Source organism: Brachycentrus maculatus, unplaced genomic scaffold, assembly GCF_059751285.1.
Source record: "Brachycentrus maculatus isolate JH-2025_06_01 unplaced genomic scaffold, ASM5975128v1 h1tg000270l, whole genome shotgun sequence".
Classification (NCBI taxonomy): Eukaryota; Metazoa; Arthropoda; class Insecta; order Trichoptera; family Brachycentridae; genus Brachycentrus; species Brachycentrus maculatus.
In genome coordinates this window covers 1,257,607-1,281,539 of record NW_028281021.1, presented here as the reverse complement: position 1 = coordinate 1,281,539, position 23,933 = coordinate 1,257,607, and the positions used below count along the sequence as shown (strand labels likewise).

Genomic DNA, 23,933 nt, shown 5'->3' with positions numbered 1-23,933 from the left:
AATGATGCGGTGTATTTTGCACTATTTTTTTTGGATTTCAGTTACGACTAAGGGAGGTGGTTTGAAAAATCATAACACAGTAACTCCTTATAATTGTATGTATTTCTATACACTGTGAGTAAAATATTCATGCTGAATACTATATTATAATATCTATAATGTATATTTATTTTATAATATCTTCTAGAATATGTTAAAAAATAATCATGTTATTCTTAAGTTCAATATTGTATTCAGATACAGAGACAGACTGTATCAAAATTAAATAAAATATCTAGCACATGTACACGTTAAATTTTATATATATTCAAATTAACAAAATATAAAACATGGAAATGAACAAAAAAGGAAAATAATACAAAAAAAATATATCATCTAACTGCACATAAAATATCTTACAAAATTCTTAAACTATAACATTTTGTAAAAAATAATATTTGGGTAATACATTAAAAACAAAAAGTTAGATATACAATATGCTAAACATTTTTTGACATCACAATTTTCGAATATACAGGGTGAGTCAAACAAATGTTGTTATCTTAAGTATTCTTTGGTTTAACTAGCCCATATTAAAAGAAATAATAAAAAAATACTAAAATAAAAACATTAAAAAAAATATTACATAGTAACCAAAAGTGGAAGTTCAAACGAAATAAAATGGTGCATTTTCGATGCGAGTTTTTTTTGCGAAATGTTCGCAATTTTATATACCGTTCGTTGTACAAGAAACCGCAAAAATGAGTATTAATCAAATTATTTACAACATTTAAAGCAAATGAGTAGGTACATTACACACGTATTTTAATATTTTGGTATACCATAATTATAAGTTAACACTTTTTCGTGGTTTTTAATTCTTGGCTGTAACAAGAAATAAAAATAACCAAGATATAAAAAATAGTTTAAAACATTTTTTTCGTTTTATAACACTGATATTGTTATTGAGTTTAAAATGACTGATACATGAATGAAATCCAATATAATTTTACATATATTTGAGCTTCTTAAATGGTCGACAGGAATGTTCAAGGTTCCGAAATATTACATAATATAATTTTTATTAATCAGGAATATATTTTTTTTAGATTAATTACTGGTTTAAATGTATGTTTAAAAATTTATCATACGTAATAATAAAATAAAAACGAACGAATGAAGGCATTTAAAATAATAATACCAAAAATACTGAAGGCAAGAAAAATTGTAGTTTTTATTTTATTATTATTTACTTGCACCACAAAACGTAGAAATAAAATATTTTTGCCGGCAATACTGCCCTATTTATTGTCAGAATATAATTTTATTTCGTTAACTTTTATTAAGTATGTGTATATAAATATAATTTTAAATTTATAATAAACTATTCATTTAATGCGTTTTATTATATTTTAATAATATATAATATATTCAAGTTCCTTACGACTAATACAATATACTTTCGAAACATAACTTTTATTAATTTTCGCACAGATTAAATACTTTGGAATGACACTGTATGAGTTAGTATTCGATGTATTAATGTTAATTAACTAACGTCCAATAACGGGGATTTAATAAAATACTGTTGAGTGAAAAAATCGTAAACAGAGAAGGAAATAGATCTACAAGAATCGATCTAGTAGGTGAATTGTAACAGATGAATTCAAAGTTACGATCGACCTAGTGAATGCGGTATTTAAAAATGAATTTAATTGAATTTTAACGAAGGGTCAAAAGAAACTGGATCGCAAATTGGAAATATAAATATAATAGACACATAATCATGATTTTAATTTGGTTGATTGTTTAAAAAAGATCTTTTTATACATAAAACATTAACCTATTGTAGCAAATTTGAATATTGTCATTTTACCTAAATACCACCTAAGGCTGTTTGTTACTGAATGGCACGTCAATTCACGAAATAAATACTTTCTTAAGTCTAGCTTTTCTATCAATACAATCTACATGTTGTATTTAGCAATAGTATTTGTTAAACAACGCCTTATTCGATACAATATATCAGGAATTTTATTAAACTGGTTAAAGTGAAATAGAAATATTTATTTGGTATTAATTAAGGAAATTCGCTTACGACACTAAACATATAGGTAATTTATGTGTAAATTGTCGATGATGAATGGGCTTCAAGTTCTCCGCAAACATTAGTAGAACTTTGAGACAAAATATTTACATCACACGACATTTTATTAGGAATATATTATACTTGGCAAATGTCCCAACATTATATATATTATTTTCAATATTTACATTTTTTATATAAGGATTAGATATATATTTTTTAAATGGGGACGAACAAATCTTACGCGTAATAATAATATTTAGGTATATGTATATAAATTGTAAATTATAATAATGATTAATTGTTCATTTTTGGATTTTCTTAGGTTTCCGTTAAAATATCCAGTGATTAGGAAGTGCGCTGCACAGCGTATTTGGCACGAGTTATGTCAAACATAAATATATAATTGTTAGGACAAAATTTGGTTTTGGCATTCACTTTACATTTTTGGCACATTGAATCCACTTTACAAGAACCAGTTATGACTAAACAAATGAGTATTCTGGTACAGGTACCGTTTGATGATCGCGATCATCTATCAAAGACGAAAAACGAAACAAAAATATCCTTAAAAAATATTTTACAATCACAATAAAATGTTTGGGCATTAACACCTTAAGGTAAGGTATGTCAAATTTTATAAATACCGACGAATCGTTATATTCATCGCTGTTCCATATTTGGTATAATATATCTTAGGAGTTAAGAAATTGAATGTCATTTATTAATATTAAATCTTAAAATTAGTAATAGGAGAAGAGACAAGAATAGGCAGCATATACATTTTAACCGATTCGTTCAATTGGTAAAGCAATATATTTGTTTGTTTTATTTATATACTTCGACCATTATTCAATTTACTTAAAAGCCAGCTTTAAAACTGGAAGCGAAACATGTGCTTTTATATACAAACGGGATCAAGCAACATTTAAAAAAGTATTTTATCGAAACAGACTTCAAATATTGTATATGTTCAACGTTTGGTATTTTCAAAAAAGTTTGGTATAGATGGTAAAGCAGCGAAGTTTGAGAACGCTGAAGGTATAATCTATTCTCTGTATGGCTTGCAGTAGGAATAGCGGTGGTTCATGTGCTGGCTGTAGGAGCCAGAGTGGGAGAACTTCTTCAGGCACTTACAGCACTGAAAGGGCTTCTCGCCAGTGTGCAATCTCTTGTGCTCGGTCAGGTGGTGCTTGTGCTTGAAGGCCTTCGGGCACTCCACGCATTTATACGGCCTCTGACCTGAAGGAAAATAAACCAATCAATCAGAAACAGCAAACTCCGAGCTCCCGAAGGCAAACACAGTAACTTCACAAAAATAAAACCTAAGAAAATAATTTTAAAAAGTACTCACCAGAATGTTCATATTTGTGTCTGGCCAGTGAACTCTGCTTGACGAAGGTCTTGTCGCATTGGTCGCAAATGAACTGACCCTCCGGCTCCTTCGGTTCTCCCATGCTCTTTAGACGAATCTTTTTCATAGACGGATCTTCCCCGTCGATGTCCTGAGACACGCGAGACTCCTCGGTCCACGAGCGTTTCTCCGAACCCGGACTGCTGGAACTGAAAGTTCTGCCGATGTCCGAGTTCAAGTGGTTGTTCATCAGAGGAGAGTGCGATACCAGCGTATCGGGACTGTATGCCGTCAGCTTATCGACAGATACGAGACCAATATTCGGACTGGCCTGCATTTTATAGTGATTTTGAGGGATTCTTCGGATCCCGTTGTGAATTATGTCATTTGGTGATGGCGAATGCCTGAAATCGGCGATCGATGACGATGAACAATTGGAATGTTGGTAGTTGGTTTGGTAAGGATGACGATACGGTGTCGGACTTCGCGACGACTTCTGACTCAAATTAACGGCTTCTTCTCCAGAATCCGAATGAGCGAATGAAGCATTACACGATGGAGAAGCAGATGGACTCGAAGTGGTAGAATAAATACTCTTCTTTGTTGATAAATCCAACGGTTGTTCAGAAAAAGAAAGAGACTGGGTCATTCTACGAACGCGGGCACGATTATTTTGGAACCACACTTGAACAACGCGGTTATCCAATCCAAGTTGATGAGCGATTTGTTTAAACTCATCGCGATTCGGTCTTTGGTTTCGAGCATAGTGTTCTTTCAATATGGCTTGTTGTTCGTCACTTATCGCAGTTCTGACCCTAACTTTTCGTTCATTTTCTAAATGCTTGCCGTCCATATCCTTTGAATATTCTTCATCTTCACTTCCACTCATGCCACTATTCACTGATGTATGCATTTCTGATTCGATTCTGTTCAGAGCGACGGTCTCGGCCATTTGCGCAGCTAATCCTTCGTGTTTACGGAATAGTTGACCACATAAAACCTGTTCATGTTGGAGAAGTTCAGTTTTGTGATTGAACACCTTGGAACATTGAGAGCACTGCAGTGTCTCATCAGGGTCAGGCTTAACTGAGACTATCGAAGATGGCGGAGAAGCAACTTCGGAAGGACGAGGAGATAATTTATGCATGTTAGCTTGAAGAAGGTGCTTTGTTACTGAAGCGTTGACGGTTTCCAGAATCATATTTAATCCTCCCAATGCGTTGTTATGATTCATCAATGGAGATGTGCGTTCAGCATAAAGAGGCGGTAGCGGGTTAACACGTTCGCCTTCATCTTCGTGGTTATTTTCTTGTTTGACCCTAACGGGTTCATCGTCTTCAATATCCATCACCAGTTCCCGTTCATCTCCTAAAGACGATCGTTTATCTTCATCTTCCGTCACTTCTTCGATCAAATCTTCAGGATCGGAATGACAACTTGCGGAATCCTTGACATTTATATCCGACTCCACTTTACGCGGTAAGTACTGAGAAGAAGCTATTTGCTCTAAGAGTTGACTTATAGATGGAGGCAGACTATACGGGGGCATGGTTGCAGGATGGTGCATTCCCATACCGGGAGGTAGGTATAGCGGGGGGAGTCCAGGTGGTCCCAAGGAGGCCGGGGAGGGAGGGAAACCTCCCTCTCTCGGAGTAAACGAAGCTAAAAATGCAGCTGCTGCCGCTTCATTATACTTTGGTAAAATTGGCATAAAGGAATTGTTGTTATTTGGCGCAGAGTTGTTGTTGATCTGCGACATAGACGAAGTCGTCCTCTTCCTGGAGGGACTTCTCTCAGGATTTAAAGCTGGGTTATTTGGTCGAATGCGACCCATTTTAAGGTTCATAACGAGGCATTTCTTCGAGGTCATGTGACTCGAATAGGACCCGGAGTGCGAAAACTTTTTCCCACAGTTTCCGCACTCGAAGGGCTTCTCTCCACTATGAATTCGGAGATGTTCCTTGAGATGATGCTTGAACTTAAACGCCTTGTCGCAATCGTTGCATTTGAATTTTCTCAGCAGAGCGCTTTCATCGTGGCTGATCATATGACGTTGCAGGCGATACACGTTGGCAAAACTTTTGTTGCATATTTTGCACGACTGAAACAAACAAAAAAATTGGTCAAACAAATACAAAGGAGACAAAGTAAACAAGATACTCAACATTGGCACTAAACAAATACGTGTAGGACGCCATTTCCAAGTAAATTGGATCAATAACATCATTTCAAGAGGAAGAGGGCATGGGTTATCAAATAGGAGTAAGTGAAAGTAAACCGGAAAAGAATCGAAGAAAATATAAATGTAAACATAACGTTCCTAAGGTTTCAGGGCGTCATATCAATTAAAATCGCCGTATTTATGTACAAAGTACCCCTATAAAAATGATAAGTTTAAAAATAAATACATAAATTGCGTTAATTAGAGTATATTTCAAGTGTGTGTGTGTAGTTCGCTGTTTGCATCGATACCTATTTAATTACGCACTAGAGATACTTTATTCATAAAAGATAATATTTTTCTCTCGTGGCCATGATCTCGGGCCCTTGCTTATCTCGAGTGAACTCAAAAGTGGACCGATATTTAAAAACATTAACATACTGATGGTGACAGCGTCATCGCTTTACCACCAAAGAGGTACTACACGGGTTCACGAATTTATAATCAAAACAAATATTTACGACGGACGGCGAGAAAACTTGACAGCTATTTTGAGCACGACGAACCAAGGCGACATACAATTAATCGATTTTGTATCTTCACAGTTGATGCCTTTTGCAAAGCGGTCATACGAAAACCGATGTGGAGGTACTCAAAAAGTAACATTTCCAATAATGCACAAAAAATCCATTAAATGTAAATCTGTTCTGTTTACTGTATTCTATCGAAATCTTAATTTAAGTTGAGACAAAACGTGACCGATCCTATGTTAAACCAATATGAAATCATTAAATCGCGCCAAAACGTAACAATTTTACAAGCTAGAATTCCTGATAATTTAAAACGAAAATGTAACGTTTTGGTGAAGACCTTCTCAGATGTTGTCGAAGCAGAAACTATAAAACTAACTATCACAAAGATACTATGGAGAGGCCGTCGGAAGACCGAGACGAATATTAAGGCATGTCCTATTTTAGACAGAAAAGTGCGTTTAGTTATTATCAGATTTTATTTTAGTTATTATGTGCAGCTTGGTCACAACTGTCTTCAAGAAAAAGCGATTCAGTTGACTTGGCCATGTACTCCGCATGCCTCCCGAGAGCCTTAATCAAGCTTGCCTCTTTTACAAGGCATCAGGTTCGCGCCGCCCAGGACGACCACTGCTGAAAATTCTTCGGCAGTTCTCGTCAGAACTTCGAGACGTGGATCTGACTTGGGAGGATGCAAGGGAGCTGGCAGCCGACAGAAAAGCCTGGAGACAGTTTGTGGACAACCATATGCTCCACCTAGGGAGCGGATTTGGTTTAATTAATTATTATCAGAACCCGTCTTTAAACTGTCAAAAAGTGAATGACCAGTTGAAAATATGGGAGGCATTGCTTTTTTCCGGTACCAGGGCGCTAAGAAAGATAGAGAGTATAGAGATTCACGTACAATGATCCCCCTCACCTGCGTGTTGGGAGAGTGCAGCTCCTCGTGCTTGTCGAGCAGCTCGCGCGAGGGGTAGGCGCCCCCGCACTGGCGGCACACGTGCGGCCCCCCGGGCCCCAGCGGGTGCGGCGGCGAGCGGGGCGCGCGCCCCCCGCGGGCCGTCCGGCCGCCCGGGGCCGCGTCCTCGTCCTCGTCGGGCGGCAGCGGCGACACCTTGTCCTCCAGCCCGGTTAGGGGCGGGTCTGGAACAAATAGAGAAGAAAAAATCAGCTAGACTCAAGTGGCAATGGGCAGGACACATTGCAAGACAGGACCCCACAAGATTGACCTTTTTTTAAGATGGAGACCTTGGGAGAACTAAATGGGCGTTGGAAGACCCTAGAAAGACGCCGAAGGAAACGGTAATATAGGGAAGAGGCCGTGGAGCCAGAAAAAATCCAGCAGTGGAGGACAGAGGGCTCTCGAAGAAGAAGAAGAATAATAAGACAATTAATTAAAATGACATTAAATTAAGAAAATTAAACAAGAAAATAAAGACAAGTCGATTACAAAATCGGAAAAAACTAACCGACTACGAATAAAATAACCAGTAAAATGGTAAGTAACTTCATAAAAAAAAGGTAACCGTGTCAGACATCTCTCAATATATGGAATACTCTTTATTCAGGAAGGATTATGTTTACAGGGTCTCTGATAAATAAAAAAAACTTACTCAAATCAACGATAGATACTGCATAGAACTCATATAAACGCAGTGTTATCTTGATCGTTAATAATGGAGGAAAGGTGATCAGCCCTGCGCTTCAAGTTAGTCCAGGGTATATTAAATAAATATTAGAGTGAAAAAATCACTTATTTATTTTGACCCCCCCTTCAGGGAATCGAAACCGGGACCTCAAGTACGGTAACCGAGCGTGCTGACCATTACACCACGGAGGCGGACTTGGGAGTAAAATAAAATCATGTTTTCAGGCATAAACAATATATGAAATATATAAAACACATCTTGCATACATTTGAATAAAGGTCTCTAATAAATAAAAAGTTTACTTAAATCAACCGTGGATGCAGCCGAGAACTCACACATGAAATGACGTGTGAATTACATATATTATATATAATGTGTGTCTTGTCCGTTTGTATATTTTGTCTGCCTCCGTGGTGTAGTGATTACCGTGTTAAGCTACCGTACTGGAGGTCCCGGGTTCGATTCCGTGGGGGGAGGAGTAACAATAAATATTAGTGATTTTACACTCTAATATCTATTTAATATTACCCTGGACTGTTCCCTGAAGCGCAGGAGTGATCACTTTGCCTTCATGTAAGTAAGGATCAAGATAACATTGCGCCAATACGATGTAATCGACGTGTTTAATAATAAAAATAGGAATGAAATTACGCAATCATGGCGTAATCCGTTAACATGAAAATGTTATTGTCACATTTTTCGCAAATTCTCACCTCGTCGAGCGAAGTATTGAAAGTGCGCTTTTAATGTGTAACAAAGAAGATTATTGTCAACCTTATATGCAAATAAAACGTTGTGCAACGATTTTAGTTGTTGTTTTAAGTGTATGCCGTGAAGTTCATATGTCGTTTGTTGTTTGTAAACCTAGCTGTATTCGTTTGGCATTGCGTAATATGTAGTTCGCGAGTGAATAATTGACTAAGTGTTTCAGTGTTGAGTGCAAAATTCATATAAAATAGTGTAATTTCGACGTCACGAGGCTAAGTAAGGGTAAAAAAGCGTGTCATTAATTTAGTAAAGTTATTTCATAGCAGTATAATCATGTACGAAACAACAGTAATATTAATACGAAAGATGATCGTAATATTGTGTCAGGTTGTGGTCCCGTGGTTAGTGTTGCGGACTCTGGACTCAGAGTTTCGAGGTTCGAACCCACTCTACAACAATTTGATACCGATTGTTAATAATGAGCCGCTTAGGCTCACAGATATAGTGTGAAATTGAAGTATTTTTGTAAATAATAAAAACACAAATATTTCTCTTTTTCGTTTACAGAATTCCGGATTGGATCCTGAAATTGGTTCAAGTTTCCGTACGAGCTTGGTGAGTGAATTTTACTTTAAGGTGTTGGAAATTCGAGGTTAGATTATTTGTAATTTTCATAGCAAAAAACGTACCCTACAATCGATATTTCCATACGTACTCCCATAGTTTTTATGTATTTTTTATTATTATTTTAGTAGTCACCCAGCGAAATATTGTTTTTGCTAGTTTCAAGTCTAATTCATATTTACAAATAAAATAATAACAATAAAAATTAGTTTTCAAATTATATTTTATGCATAGTTTTATCATTTTAGAAATTATTACCGCAATTTTAGAACTTCGATCAGATAGAATGATATATATATTTTACTTTGGGTGGGGAGTTGAATTCCAGCCTACCACTAGTTTTAAGAATAAATAAATATCAAACGTCGAAATAGACCCGAATAATGTTATAGTAATCCAAAAGGATACAAGTGTGTAAGGCCCAGTATTCGTTAAGTCGCAGCTAAGTTTTCTCTTAATGCAGGTAACTTTTCACGCAATCGTTTTTTTTCTTCTTAAACATCGTTTTTGCATTAAAAAATAAGTTTTTCTTCGAAATAATTACACCGTTTTGAAAAGAAATAAGGAAAGGAGTTAAAAAAATACATAACAAAAATTCTACGATATATATGAAAATATGTATATTCTAAAAATATACATTTAAAAAGTTAGTTAGTTTAAAAATCGGGTGTGAAGAGAAGTGTGACCTCTCCGGTGGTCGGCCAGTGATTGAAATCTGTGTTGTATCCCCTTAATAGTATGTTGAAATAAACAAAAACTACATTACAATATTCTTTTTTTACACATACAGTTTTCCAACATTCATAAAATGTATTTTTTATAAAATATTTTCTTAAAATTAAATTTTAGATCCAAACGCAATTATTCTTTATTGAAATAGACTCTTGTTGTTTTTCAAGTATCAATCTACGATCTAAGATGCTTTAAAATTGAAAAATAGAAAAAAAATACTGAATAGGCAATGATTAAAAAAATATACGAATAATATCGCGTTGTACTTTGTATCCAGCTATTTATGTTCATAAATATCGTGTAAGTGCGACCATTAACTCTAGTGGGTACCTACCCGAGTGCAGTGGCGGGAACATTGCAAATTTTACGTGAAGTTGGTCACTCAGCACTACCAACAGGACGGAGCGAAAATTCGCAAACATGTGCTAGAGCAGGGATGGCGAATCTATGGCACGCGAATGAAGGGGATAAAATAAGAGCGATTATAAAAATGTTCAAAAAAAGGTTTAGAAATGCTATAAAAATTTAAAAAAAAAATTGAATAGCCACGTGAATTTTCTTCGTTCGTCAATAGTTTCATCAATGATTATTTTCTCCAATGAACTTTATGAAATCAGACAAAAGAAGTAGATTTACAAACGAAAGTACTTCTGCTTGTATTCTATAAAAAGCTACCAGCTATGAATCCGATATGAAAATTTACAAAGAAAAACAAAGCAAAAATCTCACAAATAATGAAGTTTTAAGGATTCTACATTTTTTTGAATACGCGTATTTTTTATTATTTTCTTTTATTTTGCTATTAATAAGCACTTCGACGTTTTAATGCATTGTTTACATAAAAATCTGAAGTTACAGAAACATTTGACGCATTTTTATTTCCATAGCACGTGGCACGCGACATAATATTATTTTGAAAAAAAAAAGTTTTTTTTTTGGCACTCAGGGTCAAAAGGGTTCACCATCCCTGTGCTAGAGAGAGAAAGAAATATCTATGAGCAGCTGTCATCTGCGTACATTTTTGTGTTCCCGATTCGGCTTCGCTTTTTGTTGAATTAGCGCACTGCATTTGAAAATGAAACTGTCGGTTGTACCGTTGACGGCGCTTGGCGCTAATGTACAACTTCCGGGCGCCATTTAACGTGTGTTGGCGGGAAATAACTTTTCCGCCCACGTGGCCAGGTAAGATGCAAGATAACACGTGTCATTAGGTAGGCACCTTATCGACTCAGGTGCATCTTGAGATAATATTGAAACGTCAGTTAAACGAGTGGCTATTTAAAACGTTTTGGCATGTCGTAAGAAATAGCTAGCATACAGCCGAGTAATTAAATAATTTTGCCGCGTCCTCAAAATCATTGAAATTTTACAGAAATCTTTTCGAATATTTATTTTTGATAATTTTTTTTATTAATTAGTCTATACTTTTTGAAACTAACCACGTGAGTATCAAATAGGTACTTACCTATACTTTTCATATAGGTATCCAGAAAATTGTATCTATCGACTGACTAAAGAAATATTTATTTGGTATATTAAAAGCATTGTTAACTATGTGGTATGGTAATAAAACACTCTCCTTATCATTCATCGTTCACTTTGTGTAATACCACTTTAAATTTAAATTTAAAGTGGTATTACACAAAGTGAACGATGAATAAGGAGAGTGTTAAAGTAAGTTATCATTAATTGTAGTCAACTTTTGATGTGTCCATTTTTTGCGTCGTGTCAATCAATGACACAATCCTTTTACAATTAAAATGTAACTTTGTTTTATAATCACTATAAATATTTTATTATAACTTTATAAATATCTACCGGTTTCGAAGCTAACCGTTTCTTTATCAAGACTGACTATTTATAGTGATTTTAAAACAAAGTTACATTTTATTTATTTATTTATTTATTTATTTATTTATTTAAACTTCATGTACAGAAAATAAAAAGTACATTGGCGGGCTTATTGCTAAAAAGCAATATCTTCCAACCGACCAAAGACGGACTAGTGATATTGATCAAAACGTTTGATACCATATATAGCCGTTTGCAATCAGTGGGCAGATAGTACTTGAATAATTAAAAAAAAACATAAATTACAAATTGACATTTAAAAAGAAACATAAATTAACAAAAGACGATAATAAGGAGGGCAAAGGAAGAAGGAATTTAGGGAAGGAGGTAGAGGGAGGAGGTTTGATCGACAGTTAGGATTCTAATGACAGATAGTAATGTCTCAGACGTTTTTAAAAGTTAATACATATTATTGTCTGATGTAATAGATTTTATCAAAAAACTAAAAAACAATTAATTAACAATTAGACAAAAAAGTATTCTAGGATTCTAATGATAAATAGGTAGAATTCGGTAGCAAGTTTAAGAAAGAGAGGAGGGGTCAGGGGAGGAGGAGACATTTTAATTATTGAAAATCATAAATTTAGTGCTTAAAATATAAATTATAATTCTTTTACGTTAAAATGGCAGCTGTCTCAGCTCAAACAGCCTAAAACTGACTAAAGATTGTTACCATGTCAAATAATATAAAATTGACAGTCACAGAATATGTTTTTATTATTTTTAACCGGTATACGGCAACATACAAGCAGCTCTAGTACCTACTCCCACAAGCATACTTCTCAAACCACAAAACCCTTATCTTTGCATAGACTTATTGACATATTTACTTACTAAGATACCAGGCAGATGTATTGGCATTCTAATTGAATCTTTTATCTTTACCTAGTTGTCATAACTCACACTAATAACTGCAATATTATTTACTTTCAATAAATGTAAGTATATTTATCCATAGGTTCGCAGCAGTGAGGTATTGTATTTGCGATAGCACCTATTGTACTCAAAGACTTTGTACCGAGATATTTCTCAACTCTTATTGCATTTCAGCAACAAAGTGGTCATTATGTATCCACAATTTGTTTAGATTGACAAGTCATAAAATAGTTATAACATCTGTATATATATTAGAGGGGCACAAGTCCTATAGTATATCGCTCACTCCTTTCAACGTCATAAATCAAAAAACTTAATTTTTCAGGAGATCGTTTTTTAAGTTTAAAAATATAATCAAATGTATTAAAAATAAATATCAAGCCACTTATTGAACTTTTTACTGTGCAACAGATCTTTTTAGGTAAAACCTGAATGTTTTTTTTTTACCATTTGAAAAATATTGAGTAAATTTAAAAAAATAATAAAACAATAGCTTTTCTTCAAAATGCAAAAACAATACTTTCTGCCCTGTAGCGGGTAAATATTAAGTTAAAAATATGCCGCTTTTGCTGGGATATAGTACATTTTCTGGGCATTCCGAAAACATGCACAACTGAGAATTGACGATTTTTGATATATGACGTTGTTAAAAGGAGTGAGCGATATGTTAGAGACTTGTGCCTCTCTTCCATTTCACATCAGATATTTAGATGGACAGGTTATTGAAAAAAGATTGAAAAAGTTGTATACTCTGTATACTTTTAACCGAACTTCTATATTTACATATAATTATTATAATATAGAAGTTTGGGTTAAGTTCTAATACTTAACTCTTCATTTACTTTTTTTATCGTTTTTTTTGGGAGTCACCCAGTGTAAGGATGTTTCTGCTAGTATCAAGTCTATTTTTTATTTAGATACAAAATAAGAAAAAAATGAACGATCAATTAAATCATATCACTGCGATACAAATCGTTTTTTCATTCATTCAACACCATATCACTGCGATATGAATCGTTTTTTCATTCATTCAACTTCGTTCAAACCCTTATCCGCACCCGATGGTGCATAGGGCATTGCATCATATAAACGCAGTGTTATGTTAATCGTTGACACACGAAGGAAAGGTGATCAGCCCTCCACTTTAGGTACCAGTCCAGGGTAATATTGAATAAATATTAGAATAAATATTAAATCGTGTTTTATTTGTACCATATACGACAGTAAAAAGATCTGACTCTGAAGTGTAATGGTTATTTCGTTTAGCTACCATGCTAGAAACCCCAGGTTCGATTCTCAGGGGAGATCAAAATATTTTCGACGTAATTTTTCACTCTAGTATTTATTTAATATTATTACCTTGGATTGGTACCTGAATCGTAAGATTGATCACCTAGCCTACATCTAAGTGATGATCAAGATAACATTGCTTAAATACGATGCAATTTAATGCCGTTTGAACCATTGGGTGTGGATAAGGTAAAAACGAAGACGACAAGATGACTTGCGCTACACAGAGAAAACTTTGACCATTTTCTTTGTGGGCACATTTCCGCGACACCATATGACGTTTGTGGAATGATAATTTTATAGATAAATAATAATAATAACACTATGCTCTAATGCGTAAAAGATCAACGTCCACGGTGTAAACGTCGATTTCGTGTCGACTCCATTTTGTTTAAAACTACAACGCAAATGTCGCGTCACACAGCATCTTGCAAACGTTATACAGAAGTGCGATAAGCATCCTCTACATAAGTATTTGTATAAATCGCGCACTCCTTTCAACAACGTCAGAAATAAAATAAAAACTTGATTTTTCAGGAGAACGTTTTTAAAGTTTAAAAATATAATACAATGTATTACAAATAATTATCAAGCCAACTTATTGAACTTTTTACTGTGCAACAAATCTTTTAAGGTAAAACCTGAAGGTTTTTTCTCCATTTGAAAAATATTTACTATATGTAAGAAAATAATTAAACAGTACCTTTTCTTTGAAATGCAAAAACAACACTTTCTGCCCTGTAGCGGGTAAATATTAAGTTAAAAATATGCCACTTTTGCTGGGATGTAGTACATTTTCTGGACATTCCGAAAACACGCACAACTGAAAATTGACGATTTTTGATTTACATATGACGTTCTTGCCTTTCAAGAACGTCGATATGTAACATGTTTTTAATTTATCCCGCGAATTAGCTATCAGTTCATTAGCATCAGGGCCGCACAATCGGCGTAAAACGGTGACTCTGACCCCAATATCGTCAGCTTTGATATGTGGCGAATTTGAAATTTTGATTAGGAAACCGACGAAAAAGCGGACGCCCCGTATCTAGTAGGCCTGTCGGGCATTTGCATATTAAATCATCTCCTCCGAAATTGGGCCGGCGATGGCGTTCCGACATCTGCACGTTTGCAATTCACCTTCGAATGGGAGATGAAAGGCAAGGAGAAAAAATATTACTGTTCATATTTTTGTGATTTTACCATGCTGGACTGACGAACACTCAATCTTCAGAATTGAAGTGGTAAAAAAAAGATTTCACTGTTTGAATTACCTAACATCCAAGTGACTCTTAAATCTAGCTTCGGCTTATGCAACGCCGCTAATCTTGGCAATACTGAGGCTTAAGCTTAAGTTTTATAGCCTATACCTACTTGTGAGTGGATTTACTCTTTATGTTTTAAGTTACAATAATTTCATATAATTCGTGAGTGAATATTCTAGGCAAAAACACTCGCTTTCTTTTTAAAGGCATGATCTTATAAGATCTTAGAAATTCACGTCTGAATGCGCCTTTACGAATTTAAAGAAATAGTGGTATTTACCAAGAGAAACTGAAATTAAAAATCTTTAAACGATTATAACTTGAAACTCATCGATTTCCTTAACAGCAAAAGGTGTCATCAGCGTTAATTACTTACATTGATTGTTCTTCCTGTAAAATAAAGACGACCCTCGGCAATAATATTGTAATAGGAACAAATGCAAGGGACAATTTATATGGTACCGTTTTCGTGAAAAAATAACCCAAGCGCGCTTAACAATTTACAGTAATTTTAACATTTAAAATTTAAAACGACACACGTACATAATTATTTTACAAAGAGATATTATGAGTATAGGAATGCTTTATTTTAATTTATTATCGCTTATTTTATTTTTTGTAACACATTTATCGTATCACAAATACCTAGTGCGCCATATTATCGCGTTTTCACGTTTGTGTCGTCATAACGTTTAAAATGGAGATTTCTTTATCAACATTGCGCATTTGCTCCCAAAATACATGATTAGTTGCTCACGCAGAACAAACTATGATCATCGGCGACTACTCCAACACTTGTATGTATTTAAAATACAATTTCAGTGCCAGATTCACCAAATAAAGACAAAAAGAGGCAAAAATTACTCCGGATTTATCCGGAAAACAGGAAATCAACAGACCGATATGCCGATTTTAAAAAATTACATCGAATTATTTATCTTTATTGAGTGTTCTTAGAAACGTCTTAGAAAGTGAAGTTTCAACATAAGAACGAAGCAACGTATGACGTTTCGACTAAAATAAGAGTATTTTAATGTTAAAAATCTTATCGTATTTCTTTTTTTCCCTTATCCGCACCAGATAGTGCATAGGGCACTGCATCGCATTTCAACGCAGTGTTATCTCGATCGTTACTTACACAAAGGTAAGGTGATCGCTCTTGCGCTTCAGGGATCAGTGCAGGGTAATATTAAATATATATTGGAGTGTAAAATCACTGATATTTATTTTCACTCTCCCAGGGAATCAAATCCCAAAGCGGACCTCCAGCACGATAGATAAACACGCTAACTATTACACCACGGAAGCGGACAAAATAATATAATCATATAAGATTACTAGCATATAAGTTATCTGCTTATATGAATAATCATATGGATATGTAAGGCAATACGGAAATTATATTTATAATTATGTTGAAAAAAATTTGGTCCGTCGGTGATGCTGTATAAGATTGTATCTCTATTGTTAATATTGCGAATGGAAAATAACGCGCTAACATTTAAAGGCAACGCCCTTATCAGAAGAGAAACTAGCAAATACCAATGGTATTTTTGTTTGTCCACTAATCCAGTGATGTTCAAAAGTTTTTTACCGCACACCTTCATGACGAAAATAATCGTATCACAAATTGTACCCCCTAATAATTACGAAACACTATATAAAACGTATATAATCGGAAGTAATCGTAAATCCACTTCTTGCAGCAGGCGCTATTTTTGCATTTTGTTTTTCTTTTATAATTTTGTGCGCGCGAGAGGACATATGTTAGTTTACAAAGTTTTGAGTGTGTCTAAATACTTGTTCTCAAATCCGGATTATCTCCAATTAGGAGTTATTTTTCATATTATTTTTGACATCTCAACATAGATGAAGAAGAATATGGAAGTCTGGGCATTTACAGGCCTTACGACCGTCATAGACTGGTTTAACAAAGCTTGCCTAGTCCCACCACAGTTGTCTCTCGTGAAGTCTATCGAGTTCAAGAATTGTGTATGTAGATTAATCTATATATCAAGAAGTTCCAAGAATTTGAACAGTGTGGTTGTCAATCACGGGTAGAATTGGCGAATGTTACACGTGTGTAAAGTGATCACTCAAACAAGCCCCGTAAATGCCCAGACTTTCATATTCTTCTTCATCTATGTTTAGATGTCTTAAAAAATAGGACATACTTGTAGTATTTTGAAGAGGAATGTGGCGTAGGTACCTTTGAAAAAATCTGTGGTCCCTTTGGGATGTGGGCACCCCACTTTGAGGACCACTGGACTTACCCGTAATCTACCTAACGATTGTTTGACGTCACACGATAGAGTGCAGAAACTTAATGTCTACTTTAGTTAGAATCGTCAGCAAATAATATTAAACAATGCAATCTGATATTGTCTATTTACGTATTTAACCAAGTAAATATTACGTAAAAAATAATCAATTCGCTCACTCATTTCAAGAACGTCATAAATCAAAAAACGTCGATTCTCAGTTGTGTATGTTTTCGGAATGCCCAAAAAATGTACTATATCCCAGTAAGAGAGGCATATTTTTAATTTAATATTTACCCGCTACAGGGCAGAAAGTGTTGTTTTTGAATTTTGAAGAAAAAGTATTGTTTAATTATTTTTTTAAATATACTAAATATTTTTCTAATGGAGAAAAAACCTTCAGGTTTTACCTAGAAAGATTTGTTGCGTAGTTAAAAGTTCAATAACTGGCTGTTTATTTATTTTTTTAAACATTGTATTATATTTTTAAACTTTAAAAACGTTCTCCCGAAAAATCAAGTTTTTTTTATTTATGACGTTCTTGAAAGGAGTGAGCGAATTATATACGTACGATATCTACCTACAATTATTTGTCGAAACTCAACTTCCATCATCAGAATTATAAAAACGATTATTTATCTGAAATTCAATAGGTATTTCCATAACATAACGTAGCAAAACGCTCATATTTTGAGCGAAAAATACGAGGTCGTGACGTCACATCAAAATAACAAAGATTTTTATACAAATTTAGATAAACAATCCGTTTATCATGACAATTCCGCGAAATACTGATCGTAATGAAATAATCACTCGAAAATTCAATTTTAATTTAAGCTATTATAAAAATAAATATTTAATGAACATATCGCGAGTATACTGGCAAAAAACGTTAACTCTAAAATCCCTTATTTTTAACATCTCATCAAAGATGAAGAAGAATATGGAAGCCTGGGCATTTACGGGGCTGACGACCGTCATAGGCTGGTTTAAGTGATCACTTTACACACGTGTAACATTCACCAATTCTACCCATTATTGACAACCACACTACTCAAATTCTTGGAAGTTCTATATATATGAATTAATTTAGAAACCTTGTTCTTGAATCATTAGAACTTTACTAGAGACATCTATTGGTGAGATGTAAAGAAGCTTTTTACTAAGCAGAAACTCTTATATTAGTATGTGAGATCCGAATCCTGGATTATAATCACACACATGAGAAACGCCAGAAAATACCATTTTCATTTTTATTATTAAGCTTATAATTTGACCAGATAATTTATTTACAACGTTTTGAGTGTGTCCAAATAACAAGTGAACAAGTATTTGGACACACTCAAAACGTTGTCTATAATCCCTATTTGAAAAATCCGTTATTCAAAGCTATTAAACTTAAAGTTAAATTTACTTGTAAAACCACATAAATATGATATTTTAAACTACTTAGCGTATTTTTCCAGTTTATAGAACGTTGAAAACTTTATAATATGCATCATTAAGTAAAAATAGCATATTTTCGAGTTAACGTTTTTAGCCAGTACACTCACGATATACATGTATATACGGTTATTACATGTCAGTATAATTTGTTGTAGAAACATAATATATTTATTTAATATCAACGGTTTCTTTATGGGATCCGAGTTGTACGGTTATATTCTCACCGAAGTCAATTTAATACGAATAACACTAGTTTATCCAGTTGGATTATTTGAACTAAGGCAGGAAGTGCCCTACGCATCAGCACAGTAACAAGGGCTCATTTATTATTTATAATATAAACGTCGTAAAGTACTGATAATGTGTAGGTAAAATATTTATGCTAGTTCCAAAAAACTCAAAAATTTGCCTTAACCAATGCTGCTTCCTTTTACTGCATTTCTTTGGTCATATAGCAGTTATGTCCTTATAATCTAGAGCTCCTTCACTAACATCATCCTTTCATTCATTAATATATAAAAATAATGTCGAGCGCGGGAATGATCATCATCGCCTTGCCTTTTTATAATAAATTATCAAGTTAACACTTTGTTGATTTGATGCGGTACTCTATGCACCATTGTGGTGGGGATAGGATTATTTTTTTTCTTCAGTAATTTGACGATGAGTTTTTTTTATCATTTACATGTTTACGAGCGCACAAATCCGTGTACAAGACACGTTACAAGAGTCAAAAGTTTGTTAACTAATTATATTGCGCAATTCACGGTATAATAGTTGTCTTTTATTTAATTCTTGGCATGGAGGTGACATGCAATTAAAATGCAAAATACATTTGTGGCAAAATGAGGACATAACATTGAGATTTGTAACAAAAAACAAAACAGGTACGAAGTAGACCCGTTAGGTGGTGCCGTCGCGGCTTTACCGAGAACTATTCTGTTTCTGCTACTCGTCGATAGATGGCAGAAGCATCATCTTATTTCAATCTGGTAATAATTATCCATGCTTTAATTTTTTTTCAAGGTTTTTATTTTACTTTAATATTAAGTTTGAAATTAATGAATAATTTTAAATAAAATTTCAACTAACTTTAAAATTTTTGCATAAATCGCTCACTCCTTTCAAGAACGTCATAAATAAAAAAACTTGATTTTTCGGGAGAACGTTTTTAAAGTTTAAAAATATAACACAATATATTAAAAATAAATATCAAGCCACTTATTGAACTTTTTATTGTGCAACAGATCTTTTTAAGTAAAACCTGAAGGTTTTTTCTCCATTTGAATGATATTCAGTATGTTTAAAAAAATAATTAATCAATACCTTTTCTTCAAAATGCAAAAACAACACTTTCTGCCCTGTAGCAGGTAAATATTAAGTTAAAAATATGCCGCTTTTGTGGGATATAGTACATTTTCTGGGCATTCCGAAAACGTGCACAACTGAAAATTGACGATTTTTGATTTATGACGTTCTTGAAAGGAGTGAGCGAAATATCATTCCATTTTTTCAATATTCGAGTGTTATATAAAAAAGATAATAAAATAAATAAGTGTACATAAGTCGTTAATAAATAAAGCACACAACCATGGATACAAATACATCCATAGAATGCTTGCAAATACGTTTCTGATCAAATAATATTTTTACTCGAAATATTACATGTTAATTACATATTCAATCAGTACGAAAATTGTATGTAATAAGTAAAACATTAATTAAAAACAAAAGATAATTGTAGGAATATCTTAAAAGTAAGTTTGATATTTATTATATTTTTAAGATCTACAAAAAGGTTTTTTTTAAGCGGGACTAAATCATAGATACGGTTACAAATAATTTTTAAAAGTTAAATACATTTCTCGTAAGACTATCTATGATTTAAAATAGATAGATTCCATAAATTTAAAATATGTACTTCTGAAAACTTCAATAGTATTTAACGATTCATGGAAGTTATTTTTATCTCCGTTTTAACGTTAATAGAAACGATTTTATAAACTTTTATAAAGTTTTTTGCACAAATTGCGCAATGTAGCATAGTGAAATTATTGTTCATTTTATAGTATCCAATCATGACAATGTACATATTACACCGTTATCTTAAAAATGGGGGTGAAGTGCCTGTATTTAGATGGCTAAAGACTAATCCGAGCACGTATTGTGCGAGTTATATTTATCCACTAATACCTTCAGTTACAAAGGGACTTTTAAAATGTTAATTTTAGAAACATTCCGGTGCCCTTTCCGAAGCATTATTTAATGCAAGTTCCTTGTCTTGCCGAGCAGTCGGTCGCACCTGCCGTATGTGTTGAAAAAACAATCAAAATGGTCGATATAACGAACCGTAAACACGGGGCATCCTGTCGGTAGAAGCCATGATGGAATGCATCAGAAAGAGGCGGTTCTACCATCCCTACCTGAGAGTTTATAGATTACTCGCGAAGGTGGAAGGGGGCCACAGAACCGGTCTAAGAACTAACAACACGTCAGACTTTATAAGAGAGACAAAAAAACGAGGCTAGAAGGTAGACACACGACTCGAAAACGAGGGGGGATGAACACAAAGAATACTTCTAAAGAACACTTGACTCCATTAATGAAAACTAAATACCATCTCAGCGAACACAAAGCAAACTGGTAGCCGAGCCCACGGTAAATAATACAAGCAGGTATAAAAGCAACGAGGCAAATATCTTATGTGAGTGTTTAGGGTTCTTTCTTTACAAATCTTTTAGGGGCAGATTTAAAGGTGCGCTATATAATTTGTAGGGTATGCGGTAGAATTCTAACAAGTGTTTGTATAATACATACAAAGGTGTTGTGACAGGTAGTTAAATAGTAATTGAGACGTCGTGAAGTCAGGGGATTACGATTGTATTGAATAGTTATTCAGGATTACAGCTATTTAGACCGACGAGCAGGTAATATTTATGTTTACGGCTTTTAAAATCATAATTACGAATGAATTGTACTTACAAAGGCAATATATTTAGTTTATTTATATAATAAACACAAATGGTATTAAGTATTTACTACAACAAAGGTTTTTGTTTAAGTTCGTAAGAGTTTTATGTTATTGTTAAATGTGTAATAATTATCGGCTGATATTGAATATAAGTACGTAGTTATTGCCAAAAAATACACGATGAATTAATTATTGAATTGAAAACAAGTAACTTCAAGGATAAACTGAATAGTAAAAATTTACGCATTTAAACAATTGCTTATTTTCATTAGTGTTGGACTTTTGGCAAAATGACGCGAGTATTTTTTTCTTATTCTGATCAGTCACTAAATACAACGAAAAGGTAACGTGAAATGCGTTATTTATTTAATTGCTGTAGAAATAGGTACTATTAAAATAAAACTAATCTGGTATCGGGAAAATAATTTACACTATAAAATATCAGAAATTGGACAAATAAGACACACGGTAAAAATCGTAAGATTTCTTTTAAATTCATCAGTAAAGGAAGATATTTATTGTTTATCAGCTCGGTGAATTTTGCGGAATATCATTATTTAATTTATAAAAGGTCACAATGTAAGAAAGTAAAAAACTAAATGAATGAATGGAGAGTGATCGTAGGTAAGAGGAGAGGATTTCAAAACCAAAAAAAAATAAAATAAAAAGCTTACGGAATGCAGCGAGTTTAGCGGCCGTGGACGTTGGCATTCGTTTGCACCTCATATTGCACGAATTAATAGTACAACATCGAATTGTCACAAAAGTCAGTTTATTTCACAGAGGCAAGAGAAGCAGTTGCTCGCGACATACCACACCAGCGGAGATCGGGCGACTAATGAGGTAACGGGTAGCGGAGTGGACCCGCTGTTAGCGCGATATGAGATTGTTTGCAACTTTAGGTTATTACGTGCCGAGGTATGGAGCCGCAATCTCTTCCAGTGATTCACTCGAGCTCATCTCTGTCGCATCGAATGGATGCGTCGCGCTTTTACATGACTGGACTTTACTTTTCAAACAATTCTGTATTTTGTACACTCTTGATTTTTTACTACCGGAGATCAATCGTGTCGCTTCACCTTTCAAGTGTTTCAATTGATTCGTTACAGATGTGCCGTTTGATCAATTACTCCCAGAGCTTTTATTGAAATAAATTTTATATTTAATTTATAATTTTCTTAAATTATTGGATTAAAAAAAATACATATCTTTATTTTAATTAATTTTTTTTAAATATTCAGAAGTTGATAAAAGTTTGAAAGTTTTGTTAAGCATGGGAATTTGCCACATCACAATAGTCGCATTATAACACTTCGTAAAATAAATATTCTAAGTGTGAAGAAAACATTATTTTTTTACGAAACTTGTAAAAGTTTGAAAAGTGTAAATTATAAAAAAAAAGTATGAAAATTAAAAACACAAATATTTTACAGCACTATTTTTTTCGCAATCTTTCTACTACTCACATTGGCAGGAGCTCCAAACGCGGGCCAAACTCCACAGGCGATACGAATAACTGTCACCATAGCCCCCGTACATGCTTTCGCCGCGTGCAACCATCACTAGCCGACGCTGCGTCCCCCGTAGCGGCGAGAGAACGAATGTGGACCTGCGATCGGAAAAGCTCGCAAACTCGACGGGCGTCCGCCGACCGACTAACTAGACTGCTCCTGCCGACTCCGGGGAGCGTCCGCGCCGCGCATCCCCACTACTGCCAGATCCCGTAGATGCGAGAGGGACGGAGACTCCTCTGCACCGCTCACTCCAACCCACCTCCTTTAGAAGCCACGGCGTCAAAACGTCCCTCTCATACCTTCATAACTAAAACTTCCGTTACAATTACTTATCTCCTTTCTCTGGCGCCCGGCGCGCGCGCAAAGGACGGACAGAAGAGGGAGAAAGGAACAGGGATACCGTACGGTGGCGCCGATGGGATGTCGCGACTGTTTCGGGAGTTACGACTGTCCGCCCTCTGAAGAATTAAAACGAATTCTTGATTTTAATTCCGCGTATTATGAATGGTACGGACACGTACAGATGTGGAATCAGACTACTTTTGTACCTATAGATGTACTTTTGTCTTTTCATTTTGCATTATAGGACTGATGTTAATTTACAAGGATGTAGAATAAAACGGGAATAGTTTGAAA

The 23,933-nt window shown here is 34.3% G+C and overlaps 1 protein-coding gene across 3 annotated transcripts; it reads right to left on the bottom strand.

Moving 5' to 3' along the window:
* Positions 1-84: 84 nt before the first annotated feature.
* Positions 85-23,451, bottom strand: zfh1 (Zn finger homeodomain 1). Of its 3 annotated transcripts, none has more exons than XM_088266544.1 (4): positions 23,250-23,451; positions 7,015-7,253; positions 3,420-5,520; positions 85-3,307 (listed from the first exon to the last, which is right to left on the bottom strand). In XM_088266544.1, the coding sequence occupies exons 1-4, from the start codon at positions 23,341-23,343 to the stop codon at positions 3,114-3,116; spliced, it is 2,628 nt and encodes an 875-aa protein (XP_088122670.1). In that variant the 5' UTR covers positions 23,344-23,451; the 3' UTR covers positions 85-3,113. The 3 variants fall into 3 exon arrangements, with proteins under 3 accessions (XP_088122670.1, XP_088122671.1, XP_088122672.1); XM_088266545.1 differs by having other exon boundaries at positions 7,030-7,253; XM_088266546.1 differs by lacking the exon at positions 23,250-23,451 and adding an exon at positions 22,458-23,227.
* Between the last annotated feature and the right edge of the window lie 482 nt (positions 23,452-23,933).